Source organism: Notamacropus eugenii, chromosome 3, assembly GCF_028372415.1.
Source record: "Notamacropus eugenii isolate mMacEug1 chromosome 3, mMacEug1.pri_v2, whole genome shotgun sequence".
In the NCBI taxonomy this organism is placed as follows: domain Eukaryota; kingdom Metazoa; phylum Chordata; class Mammalia; order Diprotodontia; family Macropodidae; genus Notamacropus; species Notamacropus eugenii.
The window spans coordinates 176,534,285-176,551,402 of record NC_092874.1 but is presented as its reverse complement, the minus strand read 5'-3'; the positions used below and the strand labels follow the sequence as shown (position 1 = coordinate 176,551,402).

Genomic DNA, 17,118 nt, shown 5'->3' with positions numbered 1-17,118 from the left:
TGAGCAAGATGTAGCCAGATGGTGGAGGATTTTTAAATGTCAAACAGAGGGGCTTGTGCTTTATCCTAGAGGCAATAGTGAGCCACTAATGGTTTTTGAGCAGAAGAATGACATGGTCAGACCTATACCTGAAAAATATTCTTTTGGCACTGGTATGAAGGTGCGTTACAGAAGCTAGAGGCTAGAGGTAGGGAGAATAATAAGCAGGCTACTGTAATACTCCAAGTAGGTGGTGATTAGCACCTCTGCTATGGGAAGGTAGCCAGGAGAGTGAAGAAAAGGGCAAAACATCCTACAAAATGAGTAAGGAGAGTCAACAGGATAACTAGATATGGAGTGGATGGAGGGTGAGAAAACAGAAAGAGACAATAATCACGTATGACTCCAGGGTAAGCAACCCGAATAAGTAGAAGTACCTTTAACTGAAATAGGAAAGTTTAAAGGAAGGGGAAAACAGGTAGGGGAAAAGAGGAGGAAAAGATGGTGTGTTACAGTTAGGGCATGTTGACTTTGAGATGCCAGGGAAATATCCAGGAGATGTCCATTAGGCAACTGGGGGAGAGGGAGACTGGAGCGTGGAAGAGACATAGGGTTAAAAAGTTCAATTTGGAGGTATCTGCATAGAAATGATTGGTGAAACCATAGTAGATGACAAAAACATACTGGGAGAGAATGTAAAAAGAGAAGAGGACCAAGGTCAGAGGGAAAAATTATGCTCAGCCAGAGGGAGATGTGTATAATGAAACAGTAGAAGAGATTGGCATGGTCAGATATGTAAGAGAACTAGTTTAGAACAGAATCACAGAAATAACAATAAAAATAATAGCTAATATTTATACAGCATTTTTTGCAAAGCACTTTACAAAGGTTATCTCATTATCCTCATAACAACCCTGGGAGGTAAGTGCTATAGTCATCCCCATCTTTACACATGGGGAAACTGAGTCAGGCAGAGGTTAATTGAGTTGCCCAGCGTCACAAAGGCAGTGTTGGAGGTCACATTTGACCTTGGTTCTTCTGAGCTCACTCCAGTGCTCTCTCCTCTGTGTACCTGCTGCCTCTAAGTCACGTAAGCGAAGGGAGGGAAGAAGACCCAAGAACCACTGATGTACAACAGTGTCCAAAGCTGAAGTCTAGGAGAATGAAGACTGAGAAGTCATTGCACTTAGGAATTAAGAGATCAAAGAAATTTCCACTTTCAGTAGAGTGGCAGGGTCAGAACCCTGACTTAAGAGGGTGAAATGAGGATGAGTAGAAAGAAAGAAGGGACAGCAAACACAAACTATTCTTTTCAGGAGTTTGCCAACAAAAGGGATGAGAAACATAAGCCGTATGGGTGGTAAGATCAATTTAAGAGCTTTGTTTCTGTTTGGGAAAAACATGAAAATGTCTGTAGGCTTCAGGGAAGGGGTCAAAGAAAGACAGTGACTAAGCAAAAGAGAGGGACAGATGAAGCAAGCTCCTAGACGTTAGAGCAAAGGCGAGAAGGAAAGGTATAGAGGGAGCAAAGAACTTTAAAAGTGAAAAGAAGAAGCCCTGTGCGTGGAAAGTGAGGCTAAGGAGGTGAAGACAGGGGAAACAGGTTTGGAGGAAAGATCACAACAAATGGCCTTGACTCTCTCAGTAAGGTAGGAATGTAGATTTGTCTGCTGGGGAACGAGGGAAGAAGGGATAAGAAATGGAGGGTGTGTCTGGATCAGCTCAGATGGCTTGAGAGAAGCTGAGAGAGGGTCGATCAAAAAGGAAAATAAAAGGATTACTGTGTAGCCATCATGGTCCAAATGAGATTAGAAAGCATGAGTCTGCAATAGACTCAGTTGGCAAGATTATCTGATTCCTTCTAATGGTACTCTGCAGGAGCAGAAAAGAAAGACTGGGGGGCTTGTGGACTGGCAGGAACTGACTGGCGCCAGGCGAGAGCTCAAGGAATTTCAGAGTAACATCTCAATGCACAATCATGAGAATGAGGAAGAGATTCAGAAGTAAAGTAGGGAAAAGAGAGGGTAGGAAGTCATGATATGATTAAGAATAAGCAACACATGCATAGATGATCTACATTAGATCTAAGGTATGATCAGTTATGGGGGCTGCTCACAAGCAATGAAAAAAGGGAACAGGAATAAAAGGTTAATAAGTGGGTGTGGCAAAGAGGTTTAAGGGGACACCAACATGTACACTACAGTCCCCAAGGATGAAGGCAGTAGGGGGGATGAGGAAGCAATCATGGTAGGTACCAAATTCCTTTATTAGAAAGGCATTTTAACTTGAAGGCTGGTAGACGACAGCTTTCAACACCATATTGGTTTGGTGGAACCCTCAATCTAGAGATATCAGAAAAAAGGACACATGTTAAAAAACCAATGCTAATCAGGAAAAGACCACAAAACATCAAGATGAGCATCTCTCCAGAGTCTATCTTAATGACCCTAGTCAGGCAAGTATCCATCCACATGCCTAATTGTCTTAAATCTGATAATTTGGGAACAGAAAAAGGCCCAATTCAAATAACATTCTACCAAGCAACCTCATGTCCCTACTGTGCAGATGAGCACCAGAAATGCTGAGTTCAGACACAAAACTGAAGAACGAGGAAAAAAAAAAGACAACAGAATACTCAGCCCCAACCACCCTCACAATCAAAACCTCAGTGAGACAAGCCACCAGAAAAGAACTCTAATTCTGTTCAACGGGAACATAATAAAGACATCTGAACAAATGTAGCTCATTCCAAAGTTACAATCAATCATGAGCATTTATTAAGCATCTATGGGTGCACCAAATACTGCCCTAGGCCCTAGGGTACAAAATGTGATGCAGTGGACAGAGAGCACCAGCCTGGAGTCAGGAAGATTCATCTTCCTGAATTCAAGACAGGCTTCCGACAATTACTAACTGTGTAATCCTGTGTGCCTCAGTTTCCTCATGTGTATAATGAGGTGGAGAAGGAAAAGATAAGCCATTCCAGTATCTTTGCCAAGAACACTCCAAATGGGGTCATGGAGGGTCAGACCTGACTGAAAAAGTGACTAAATTACAAAGAGAAGAAAGGCAGTTAATTGTGTGGAAAGAAGGGAGCAGAATACTAGACAGGTACAGGCTATCTTTATTATATCTCCCTACCTGTTTGCAATCAGCCAGCGAAGAGCTCAGACTAGGCAACACTCACCTATTCAACAGTAAATATGGTCAGATAAAATATTACTGCTACCTGAAGGGAGCCCAGAACTGCAATTCACCTTCTCTGGCATTAGGAAAATGAGATTATAATGTAAATGCTGCATTTGTTCCTATCTTTAAAATAATTTTTTAAACACTTGGAACAACCTGATTCTTTGATTTTCCCATTTTTAATATGAAGATAATATCTTTCTTTCTAACTCACATGGGTGCTAACAGTCTCAATATAATTACAGCCAAGTTTTTATCTTGTAATTACTATATTTGAAGAAGAACTGAAAGGCGCTGAGCCTGTGTTTCCATTTCCTCTCTTTTCTTCCTCCCATCCCACCCTCTCTTCCTATTAAAATGTTGAAAGAAAACTTTCAGATGATGAATGCCTCTTCTTATGTCTTTAAGCACTGTGATGAGCTCTCCAGAGAAAAAAAGGACTACATTTAATTGTTTTAGGAAATGAATGAGATTTTTTTTAAGATTAAAAAAGGCATTCATTGCCAAAGGGAACAGATGCCATAGGCAAATATCTCATGATAATTTTCCATCCTTTCTACCTGGAGGTGATTTCATGATTTCAGAGTTTTAGGAATATCCCAAAACATTTTAACATGTTACTCCTAATTCTTTGTTTGGTTATCAGTTTTTGAAATGAATGGCAAAAGAATTTCCTCCAAAATTTTATAAGGTAATTATATCCTGAATTGACATTTATACAGCTACAAAGTACGATTTTCTCTGCTAAGCTATGGCTTTTCCACGGGGTCCAATCTTAGATACTTCTTCATAATACTGACGTGCCCTTTGTCTCTTTGCCTATGGAAATAGAATGTTATTATACTCCAAAATTATCCAGATTATAAATAGATTTCCTGGCTGCCTTTCAAAATGTTGCCAGCAACAATAATAATGAAATACCATCTAACATTTCTATAATCTCTCACAAATTTTTAAAAGAATACAAATATTCTGGGAAAGGGAACTAAGAAGAAAATATTTTGCCCTTGGGAACAGCTCCAGAAAAAAAAAATTTGGATTTGTATTATATTATCAGAGGCAGATTAAAAAGCTAATTTCTCTTACATTTTTAATTGGGGGAAGAAGAGTGGGGAGAGCTTTTGGGGAAGGCCTGACCCTGTGATTTAATGGGACCTCCCAGTAAAAAAATAGAAAATTCTCCACTAATGCAGATCAGCAACTGTTCTGCTACTTATAGGCCTACAGAGCTACCCACAGAATGGAGAAGTTTGATCACATAAACAATATATGTCAGTCAGGAATTGAAACCAGGTCTTTCTGACTCTGAAACCAACTCTATCCACTGCTAGGCTGCCCTCTCACAGCTAAGGAAAATGCTCTGGTGTCTTTCATAACCCAAGAAATTGAGGTTGTTTCCAAAGATGGCTTTTCCAAAGGAAAGAACATTTTCCCTTGTGTCTCTAATTCCTCAATAGCTTGTGAAAGTTTCATATCCAAATGTTGATAAGGTCCATAAGCTATGAGACATTTAACGGGACACTGCAAAATGTCTCACAGCCAATAATAAATGTGTTTCTCATACACCTGTTATGTATCTGTTTCAATATAGATTGCGTAATGACTAGTAAAAAGAAAAAATGCTATCAAAAGAACAATTCCTGGAACATTAGAGAGAACTCTGAAAGCTCAAATGTCCCTACACTGTTGAATGGCTTACTCTGACTCATTAAAACAGATCGCTACTCTCCTTTCCTATGATGTTGCAGCTTCTGAGAAAATCCTAAATCTTGAGCCAGACGGGTTCTCGGAGACCATCATCTAGTTGAAACCCCTCATTCTGCCAATGAGGAAGCTTATGCTCGGAGAGATTAAGTGATTTGCCAAGGCACACAAGTAGAATAAGTATCAATCAGGATTTGGCCACAGATCTTCTGATTATACTGAGTTACAGTCTCTGATCTCCTATTAGACTGTAAATTCCAATGTTTGTGTGGCTAGAAAGGAATTGTGCACACAATATATGTTTAATTAATGATCTGGAGGGAGGGGGGTTGCCACTTCTTTATCACACATTATTTACTGAGTTCTAAAATTATCATCTTTAGAAGCTATTCCAAAAATGCATATTTCACCTTTAGCAATCTGTGTTCAGAATACAAAGAAGCTAGGAAGTTTGTCCCACGTGCACATCATTCAGGAGATACAATAAGCCCAGTTTTCAAAATGGCTCCTCGTTGACTCAGCTTTTTTTTCGGTAAATCAACCAGATTTGAGAAGAACATGAAATAAAGTTTCATGGCTGTAAAGAGCAAAGGCTTTGCCAGGTCTCAAACTTCTTTCTATTTATCAATTCATTTCCTAGCATCCAAAAAATGAACCTGGACACTCACTCATTTCCCTCTAAGGAGGCAAAATTCTTTTGAAAGACATTGTCTACATTAAAATGTTATTACGTTCATTAGCCTTTACCTGAAGGTGGGTCCATTCTGTATTTATTCTCTTGACACCAACCGACTGGTCGAAGTCTGTAATCCAAGTAAAACAACCACTGGTCATAGGATTCAGTCTCCTCCAATCCCACACAGCGAAGGCGTAATCTTCCTCCAACATTTTCAATCACACTAACTATCCAGTACTGAAAGGGGTTCTGAGAATCCTGAAGTTCTATTAAGGAATCAACTGTAATGAGGTCTACAGGGTTTTTCCCTCGCAGAGGCTGTTTAAACAGAAGCAAAACTCCTTATTTTAAACTTTATTTTGAGACTTCTCATGGAAACAGATGACAGCAGAAGATTATATTTTTTCACACTACCATCCAAGCTATCATCAAACAGTCTGGTGTTTCCCTTCCCCCCCCGCCCCTCTTTATAGCCAACCCCTACATTTCCCTTCTTACACACCACACACACACACACACACACACAAACACACACACAATTTTGCCAATTTCTATATTCTAGCAACAACATCACATGTAAACAGAAAATAACAGTTTGCACTTATTTCTTACCAAACAAACCACACCATCACCACCCTGCCTCCCTTCCCCGTCTGGGTAAAGATGTCTTTAAGATACTTTTAATTTTAAGAGGTAGAATAATGCTGGAGCATAAAACATATTTATTAACAGAGAAAAGGCTACTCTCAATAGATGGTTATAATACAAGTTTTTAAAATGACATGGTACCATTCTTCCAAAAGTATTCCTTTAAGGATCAGCACCATTTTAAATACCAGTAATCTCTCATATCACAGATATGTCTCTGTCACTGTTAATGTCCATCAGTAATTAACTAATTTGCAGACCATGACTGTATAGTTATTTCTTTCCTGAAATGACCTGATAGCTGGTTTATTTAACCTACAACAGTTGAAATCCTCATTAAGAGTTGTTACTACATTAAAATGTATTGAAATAATTACCCTTTCTGAGAAAAGGGTAGCGCAAACTATCTATCTCTAACATATTCTAATTTTCTAATCATACCAAATAAAGACAGCAGCCATCAATTAAATAGAAAATTGGAGTTTTCCAGGTTTGTTGTTGTTGTTTTTTTTAAGAATTATCAAAATGATTGTTCCTAACTGATGAACACTTGCTAATAGAGGACAGATGCATGCACGTATTCATACAAACACACACACCCCCCCAAACACATACACGACTACGTGGGCGTGTATGTGTTTGGGTGTGTGTATCTGTGTGTCTGTGTGTGTAAAAGGGAAAAAGATCTTAAGTACAAAACTCTACACACTATATCATCTTTTTTAAACCTAAAGGGACTGCATCTTCAATTTTTAACATTCTTGTACAAAAGGCATGAAACCAAAATGCTTTGCCTTGTTTTAGGTGATTATTAAATGATAAATTCTGCAAAATCATATGAAACACATCTGGCAGTTCATTTTTCAGTCCAATAATGGTTTATACCTCAGTATAATAATTTTTTTATTTTCACTTTACATAGTAAATATACAAATATGTCTTGTCACAACATTCTGTCAAAGCAAAATAATGTTTCCAAATCCACTCTCATGATTGTCAGCTATAATATTATTTTCTTCAGCACAACCTATAGTTTAATACCAGAAGTCTAATATTAACCTTAATCCTTTTTAAAAAAAAAGAGTAAGCTATTTTCATTTGGTTTGCATACGGAAAGCTTACTAGGTTATTAATTTTCACTGAGGTGCCTTACCGCAGGGTAATCCCTCTGAAATAAAATATTTAGTGTGGAACCATTTATTAAACTAATCCAAGAGTCTGCACTAGAATGCGTCTAACTTCCGCTGTAACATGAAGTCCTACAGAATGATATGACAGTAAAGCACATCTTTACTACAATAATGTGGTGATTGATGCACATGTTACCACAGATGAAGATTCTGCATTGCCATGAGGATAAAAAGTCAATATTCATGCAGATCTATTTGCGTATTTTAAATCAAGTTCACAAAGGCCTGAGATTTAAACTGTGTATGGCAAATATAACACATTTGGTATTTTGGGGTCCTAAGCCAGAATGTCAGCACAGGTAAAATGTGACCACCCCAATCAAAAAGTAAACTATAGAACAACATAATACGTAATACATACACCTTCCAGTAAATTGGCGGGTGCTGTTCGAGAGCCAGTCAAATCATGTATAAGAAAATCCGTCCAGTCAGTGTACTTCTCTTTGATGGCTGTGGAAAGGCGAAGAAAGAACATGTAAACGCACAGAAGTCAACCAGTCGCAAGCCCAGCCACTATTCCAATGACTCTAATGGGGCCAATGAATCCACCAACAAACACTCATGGACTTCTCTATTCTGGGAACAAACATTACACACAGGCATTGAAAAGGAGAAAAAAGAGGCTGACCTTGCTTTTGAGAACTCTACCATCTGAAGGATGATTTGAGATTTATATAAATTCAATTCCAATACAAACCAGTACACTAGATATTGCTGAGCTAGAGGATACAGATAGGACATACTACAGAAAGTCAGAGATGGAAAAGATTGGTGAGGACAGACCAGACTATAGAAAACATAGATCAGAGGACTGAGAACTAAAAGGAATGTTCTCCAGTACAAAGAAAGTGTAGGGACAGATTACTGAAGACTTCAAAAACCAGGAAAGTTTGATGTCAAAGCCGACAGCATGCCACTGAATAGGCAGAGGGTGGTAGGTTAGATGGAGAAGGCAAAGATGGGGGGGGGGGGGGGGAGGAGAACGGGGGTAAAACACACAATGTTAGAAAAGCCAGTACAGAAGTGGTTAAAATGGTCAGGCAGGGCCTCAACCCTCTAGAAGGGTGACTGTATGAATGAAAAAGAGACAAGAGGAAGGATAAACAAAGTTTGATTGTTAGCCAAGAGACAAAGACAGAGAGGAAATCAAAGACTATCCCCAAGTTTGGGAGTGTCTTAGGATCCAAGGGAATGGCTCCAGATTGGGTTATATTTCACATACAAGAAAATACATAAAACAAATACTTGAATACACACACACACACACACACACACACACACACACACACACACACACACACCCTCTGCTTTGTAAAGCTGTTTAACTAAATTCTACATAAAGCAACATCTTACAATATTGTGAAATTATATGCAAAATGTGTTTATTAATGCACAGATGAACACAAAGACTTTTCAAAAATGTTACTGTTCATTGCCACCAGCCATGTGAAAAACAAAGGGCATTCCCTTTAGGAGAGAAAAGCATAGTTAAATAAATATTGCTGCTAGAGAAAAAAAAATGTTTGTCCATGGAGAATAAATGCCAACAGGGTAAGGGGCAGGGGGTGGGCATATCACCAGTCGTCCTGATCTATATCTCACCACTGAACCCAGATGGCTCCAGAGGTGAAAGTGAGGCTGGTGACTTTGCACAGCCCTCCCTCACTTAAATCCAATTCACTTGTAAGTCATGGCATCACCTTCCTGATGTCATGGTCCGCTTTGAGAAGGAAGACATCTTCTGTTTTGGTGCTCCTCAAGACTCATGAACAAGTTTTAAAACTTTCTACTACATGTTCAACACATTACAACTATTAACTAGGTGGCACAATGGAAAGAGAACTGAACTTGAAAGCCTGTCTCAGACACAGATTAGCTGTGTGACCTTGGGCAAGTCACAATCTCTGCCTTATTTTCTCACTCATAAAACGAAGATAATAATCACACCTACCTCCAAGAACTGCCTTGAGGATCAAATGAGATAACTTTGAAATAATAAATATATTTAAAATAAATAAAAAGATCTAATAATACCTTACTAACCTTAAAGTTAGTAAGTGATTAATCCTTAATAAATGCTAAATTCCCCTATCTACGCATTTTGACTTACAGTTTCAAACCGAGATCAGATATGCTTCATGTGTTATAAAGCAATTCCTTTTACTAAACTTCTGAACATTTATTAAGCTTTCTGAAAATAGGGAAATTGAGCTGTTCCATGGATCATCAAATAGCCATGTTTTTAAATATATGGGGATAGATTTTAATCTACAGCAGACAGCCCTATCAACTCAGCATCCATTCAAGCCACTCTTACTTTAACTATAAAACCAGGCAGATCATTAAGCGTTATTTCAAGACTTTAGGAATTTGTAAATCCAGTAGCACATTAGAATAACATACTTTTACACAACAGTGCCTCAGTGAAGAAGTCATATCTCACAACGGGAATAAGTATATGAGTGAACCTAAATTCCAAAACACCATCATTTTTTGCAAGTATACTTCAGGATGACAGGAAAATATTCCGTATCTTAATCAGAGCTGGAAAAGTCTTCAAAGAAAACAAAGTACAGAGCAAGAGACCGCAGAGAGAATTATTTGGATTCAAGCTTTCAGAATATGGAAAAATAGGAAGACTGCAGGCTTTGAACCCATGCTAACACGGTGTCAACTTGTCAGCTTGCAGAGGAAGTCTCCTCAGGATAATTGGTCCACCTGTACATAGCCCCCAATCAGTGTAATATGTTCAGGCCCACTCCTTTAACAATCCAACTGCTGTGCTGGGGGTCAAATTCACTAAAGGTGACAACCTGCTCTCCTTATCTCTGACTGACATAGCAGACAGCAAAGCAAATATCCTATCCTACACGTATCCACACTTTGCTCATTTTGGGGAGTTCAGGGAGGTAGACAAGTGCCCTCTGCTGAAATACAGATCAAGTCTCATTCTGAGGCATTCCTTCTCAGGCACACGTAGTCAGGAAATTCTTGGGATAACAAAATAACAAAATGGGAATTTCTCTTAACTTTCTTTCAAGTACTCAAGAGTTACTGTTTTGCAGCCAGTCATTTACTCTCTGAAAAGTCAAATTTCCTATAATTTACCTCTGGGCTAATGTAACGTAAGACTTTGGAGAGTCCCCTTAACAGCAAGGAGATCAAATCAGTCAATTCTTAAAGCAATTAATTTGGGCTATTCACCGCAAGGTCAAATACTGAAGCTGAAGCTTAAATACTTTGGCCACATAATGAGATGATGGGACTTGCTGGAAAGGACCCTGATACTGGGAAAGACTGAAGGCAAAAGGAAAAGGGGACGACAGAGGGCAAGATGGACAGATGGTGTCATGAAAACGACAAACAGGAACTTGAACTGAAGAGATGGTAAAGAACAGAAAGACCTGCCTGGCATGGTATGGTCCAGGGAGTCACCAAGAGTTGGACACCACTGAACAACAACAAACAATGCAACAGAAATGATAACTTAAAAAAAAATTTCTATCACATGTTACTTTCATAGACAAGTTAGTAAACTCCATGATGAGCTAGGGTGACAGGCATACCCTATTAAGAATAAATGCCCACAAATATCAAGGAGGTTTAAAAAAAAAAAGGTTTACTAGATGACTAAGTCTCTTCATTAGGTAGTGATATTGGTGAAAAGATATTTAAAGGTCTAAGTGATACTATCTGGTTGAAAAGTGGAAAAATTCCAATTGTTTCATCTCTCAACTGAACCCCTCTTGTTCCTTACTACCGTCTAAGGGGTTTTCTTTTCCAGCAATTTTCTTTTCTTTTAAAAACGGATTTTAAACAACCAGTTGTTCCTAGCTTCTGGAATAAATGGTTTCTCTCCTGAAGGGTCTAATTACATTGTAAAATACATTTAAATAGAACAGTTTTCAAAACAGGTTTCCACACACTATCAAACAACCCAATTAGGGGGTCTCAAACACATACACATGCGCGTGCACACACACACACACACACTTACTTTGAAGCTATCTGGCATTATGTAAGCAAAAACCTAATTCAGCTTCTCTAACGGACTGTAACAATCTTAAGAATGTGCCACGGTCCCTGCAGTCACAAGAAATCTGCAGCAAAAATGCATTCATTGGTGCACAACATGCCACAGTAGAGTCTGGCTATTTAAAGAACACCACACACACACAAACACACACACACACACACACACACACATAAAACCAATGGCTGGGGGAAGCAGGCTCATGTATCAAGAGCAACAGCGGCAGTGGGTGATTTCCAAGCAACTCACGTTCCACAATTGGATTGTTCCCACTTAGAAAAAGTCATCTATTCCTAAAAGGTGTCTGTCTATGACTTAATTAATCCATTCAAACTCACCCTTGTTCACAACAGGGGCCCATAAAACAAGATGCCCCAATGAAGTATAAAAGGCTAAAGAGGAAACTTACAGAGCATGTCTTGATGTACCTGGAAACTTATTAACACAGAAGTGAATTCTTGCTGGACAAATTTAGGGTACATATGAGGAAAAACACCAGTGGAAAGAGCCCGTCAACAAGCATTTATGAAGTACCGATTATGTGGCGTACACCAGACGAAGACTGAGATATTCTAGTCTTGCTTCACGCTTGCCTCTGGGATGTCCTGTCTTTGAATCTGTCTCTTGTGGACTCGAAGATAGGGAGTATCTTTCTCCTGTTTTTGTATCCCAGGTGTCTAAGATAATATAGGGACTCTAAAAACGTGTATTGACTAACTAACGAATAAAGATGATAGTACTTGTAACACATGCCCCAAAGGGTCACTGTGTGAGTTAAGTAACATAAAGCACTATACAAGGGTGAGCTGTCACTACTATTCCTCTCAAGTCCTATACAGATGCCTCTTCACAGAGGAAAGATAACTCCAAATGTTCCAAGGCCATGTAAGTAGCCTTGAAATATATTACGCCAAGGCAGGAAGTCCTTAGAGTATCCAGTGATGGATTACATGTCTGCTGTCAAAAGACCAGCAGAACTCAACTGAAAGGGGTTCGACACCAGGCGAGAGGTAAGGTGCTGAACTTTTCTGATATGGCAAAAGTCACTAAGTGATAGAAAAGTTGTGCCTCATTATTGGGGGAAGGGTGAGAAGTGAACTCAGTGTGATAAAATCACAGGCCACTAGGTTATAGACTTATCTCCACCAGAGGTTCTTAGGGAGAACAGAAACAGAATCTTCCATAATTGGTTCACTGAGGAACAGGGTGGCAGACCAGATTATCCCTATAGGAGGCCTCAATCCAATGACTTGGCCAATTACATCAAGTGGTAAGTTCCTAGTGTGGGAAGTATGCTATACCAGGGAGTATAAAGGTCACAAAAGAAAGAGATAACACTTTCTGCCTTCAAGGAACTTACAATCTAGTTAAGGAGAGAACATAATAAGAGAAATTATGATGTAAATTAGAAAAAAATGCTAGACTCATCAGTGGGGAGAATCTGGGTTTAAACCCTGACTCTGAACTTGGACAAGACCCCTAAACTCTGAACCTCAATTTCTTCATCTGTAAAATGAGGATAGCATCATCTGTGTTAGCTACCCAACTCACAGAGCCAGTCATTATGAGTACACTTATCCAGAAAAGAAAATTGGGCAATGAACTGGGTCCAGCCTCGAATAAGAAGGGAAAAGGCTGGACTAACCATAGGGAATGATGCTGCAGTTTCAATGACCTCAGGCTTCCGACCATCTTTTTAACATAAATATTCTTTTGGTGATACTGTATGGCTCCAAGCCATGGAACATCATGGTGACCAACGTATGAAGGTAGCGAGCTACCTTCCCACTTGTACAGTTTGTGTAGGACAATGGTGGATGTGAGTGGGATGTGAGTTACGCTACCAGCAAAAACATGTGGAGGAGAACATCCAGGATGTAAAGGCCATCATCATCAGAGAGATATATGATTAGAACAGAAGATCAACTTGTCATGTACTGAGAGCAAGGGACAACCAATGGATATCTTGGGTATTTTCCTGGTACCCACAGAATGTCAAAAGTCCCACAGGAAATTCTGCCAGAAAGTTTGCTTAACTTCTTGCAGTGGAATGACAGGAAATCATGGACATCTCACAGGGAAGAGGGGTACAATCAGCCCCACTAAGAGAGAATACACCTATCAATGACATCACAGGTCCCTCAAAGTATTAAAGAAATTAAAGAAACAGGCTTATTGTGCAGATCAAACAAGGAAATACATGTAAAGTGTTTTGCAAACCTTAAACTGCTACCTATTACTATAAAATGACATAAAAGTAAAATTTAAAAATATGCCTACATAGGCACTAATAGAATATAAACTGGGATTGGCTAAAACGTGTGACACTATCAGTGAGGAACTGTGCCCCCACACTAAGACCTTTCCAATTAAAAATTCTATAAAAACAAATGTCCTGTTTCTAATTTGCACTTTCAAGGAAAGTCTCACCTCATCTGCTAAACACACCTGACAAAGGTCTGAATTTTTGCTTTAAAAAAATGGTTCAGATAGTAATAATGTTATTCTGTAACATGCATTTGGCATGTGGCTGAATACGAATTTCTCAGTTTTCACTTCTGTTGTTTCACCGAGGGGTGAAACCACATTTCAGAACTGCAATCCTAATTCTATAATTATGAAAAGATTATGCTTCATCATAAAGTCTTAGAAGTCTATTCAACCTTGATCTCCAAAGCCAAACGGGGTCATCTATCTTCTGATAGATATCACCAAAGCCAAACTGAAAATGGAAGTGTACCTACACAAGAGAAATAGTTCTGAAAAGTTTCATTTAAATCTTTATTTTAATAGCCTAAATAAACAGCAGTTGAAATGCATGACAGAAACATTATTTAAAGGCAGCCTATATGAGTCCCCCTTTGAAGAGAAGAATCTTTTTATAATCTGAATAATAATTTTCGTTTCTGGATAGTCAGGTTTTTTTTTAACTTTAAAACTACTATTTTTATACTGACACACAATTTATTGATAATATAGGTTATAATAGTACTAGCTCTGCAAAATACTCTGATTTGTAACAAAACTGAAGTTTCTAAGGATCAAAATTATACAATATGTAATTTTTATAAGAACTATTTTTTAAAAAAAATTTTCCAGAGTACCATTTCTTCTAAGTCCAGCCTTTCCAACCCTAGGATTATAAGTCATCACTAATTAGGCTATGATGACTCTGTTTAGAATCATTTGCAAATGAAGGAAACTGTATTGGAAAATAAAAGTAAATAAAGAACAATAAAGTAAAAATAAAACTGATTTGATGTTTCTTCATGTTAAATTCAACTTGATTTTTTTTCCTAAGTAGTCAAAAATATCCTCCAACTTGAGGTCTTTTCTATCAAGTGCAAGTCCCTAGTTCACCCTAGCAACAATGAATCTCTGAACCAAAAGATCTACAATTTAAAAAGACCACTGTATAGACAGCTAATTAACCTCTGATTTTTATCAGAACAGAATCAACACAGTGAGGAAGGAACCAATGTAGCGACCGTGGGTGGACACGATAGATGTCAAAATGGACGCACACATACGTGCGTCCCCATCAGGTGGGTATTTTTCCTACATTTAAATCAGATGTATGTGTTTTTGCTGCTTTTCATGTTATGGAGTAAAGCATTGTTTCAAAATAAAAAATTATAATCAGATGTTCTTCTAATTTCTAACACATAAACACAACTATAATCATAAAATTCATCAAATCTGGAACAGATTTACTTCAATTCAAACTGCGCATCTGTGTTTACTGCATTTCTCCTAGCTCTAGCGTTCACTTATTCTAACAATCCGATATCCATCTCTTCTTACCATAGGTGATCCCAATTCAACGTAAACCTCTTGTGTTTATTTTTTAAACAACCATTCCAGTGGAAAACATGTCAGTAGTCATGGTTTCCTGTGCAGATCTGTGTGCGATATATTCTTTTTTGGTGGGAGAGGGTAACACTTCTTGAACATGGGGCTTTGGTGGAAGGATCAGAGATGAACTAAGTGGTCCTACAAAGACAAAGATTGCTGCACCTACGGTTATAGGTTTTCGGTTTGATTGCACCAGGGATCCTGGACTCTATACGTTCTCTGCACCCAATCCTCACCTCTGTTTCCTCTCCCCTCAGTGTTGCACAAAGTCCAGTCATACAGTTGCCTACGTCCCTGCCTCCACACTCATCTTCTTCCTTCACTTGTTTGTTCTGCCCTGTCCAGAGGCTAACCCCTACGCTGTCCCAGTGACACTTCACCACATTTCTCTCCATCACCTCTGGCCCTGCTGTTCCAACCTCAGCTCCTCTGAAATAAGGGGATAAAAATAAAATGACAAAAGAAGGCTTAAATAGAGTACAACATTCACAAAAATGCAAAAACTTGTTTTGCACATTTTTGTGCTCAAGAGAACTTACTCAAATTCTGTCAAATTGCAATTATTATGTTATCATCCACCAAAGCTCACACAAACTTTTGCTAGTATAACCTACAATAGCGCCCTATTTATCAAGCAGCATATTTTTATGCTCATATATGTATTTTTCCACCTGATTTTCAAAAATATTTGCATTTCTATGTAAATTAACATCTTTTACATTACTCAGGCACACTGGAATTTCTTTTTTTTTTCTGTCATAATATATGTTCCCCTATATATATACACACACAGACACATACATATATACACACATACACACACACATATATATATATACACACATGTATACACACACACACACACACACATATATCAGGTGGGCACGTCTGCCAGTCCCTTTCAGACAAGAGCAGGCAGTACACGTAGGGGCTACAGGGCAGTAATTCCAGGTGAATCATCCTCCTTCCCTTGCCCCCTCCTCCACTACCAGAAGCACCTACTGTTCTCTGTGAAGACAGTGAAGTCCTGCTCACTCATTAGAGCAATCAGAGGTTGACCAAGCAAAAGTAATTATACTAACTTGGATGAATTAATGATAACACCTGCTTCTAATAGAATCAAGGTACACCTCCTGCCATCTGGCATAATTTCTGTAAGGGGCCAAGAAGTTAAGCAGCCTTTAAGACCTTTAAGACTATTAAAGGAAATTTTAAAATCTTGGCATCTTCCATTGCTTAGAGATTCATCTAGCAGGAAATGGAACTGCTGTTGTTATGCATTTCCTTCCAGTCTTTTCCAGGAGCCAATCACCACCAATCATGGATACAGATGTAGAATATGAAGTCAGAGAAATCTGTTCCAAATTCTATAACTTTTAAGTCTTGTTGGAATCCATGTTTATGCTGGAAACAAAAATCAAAATATTCGCTTCAAATCATTTGCTCTAAGCACTCTTGCATCTGACATAATTTCCTCTTAAGGCATTAGGTACTTCTTTCCACCATCCTAATTTTCCTGACTATCTATTTTCCTATACAAAAGTCATCCATTCCGAATCAACAAGTCACCTAAAGTCCACAGTTCTAAGTTCAATGTAATGAGACACCTGCTTGCCAAAGATTTTATCCCCTTGGGGCTATCTCTTGTTTACTCTCATAAAATAATTTTTATGTCAGAGTAAAATTGCCTTCATTGTGATTTTTCAAAATGCCACATTTAGGTACAGAAAATAGAAGAATAATGAGCACACGTGCATAAAATCTGCACATTAGCATGAGAATTGCATGTGTCCAAATAAATGATTCCGTCTGTTTTCAGGCAATTTTCAAGTTAACATCGCTAT

The 17,118-nt window shown here is 38.5% G+C and overlaps 1 protein-coding gene across 4 annotated transcripts in view; it reads right to left on the bottom strand.

Annotated features, from left to right (window-relative positions):
- The window catches only part of SFMBT2 (Scm like with four mbt domains 2), a 295,043-nt gene that overhangs the window by 133,456 nt on the left and 144,469 nt on the right, over window positions 1–17,118 (bottom strand). For 3 of the 4 annotated variants that reach the window (XM_072653415.1, XM_072653416.1, XM_072653418.1), the window contains exons 5-6: window positions 7,748–7,836; window positions 5,620–5,866 (exon numbers count right to left, since the gene is read on the bottom strand). In XM_072653415.1, coding sequence (XP_072509516.1) covers window positions 5,620–5,866; window positions 7,748–7,836 — 336 coding nt within the window. Of the gene's footprint in view, window positions 1–5,619; window positions 5,867–7,747; window positions 7,837–17,118 lie in introns of those variants that run through there. The other variant, XM_072653419.1, reaches the window with a different exon arrangement.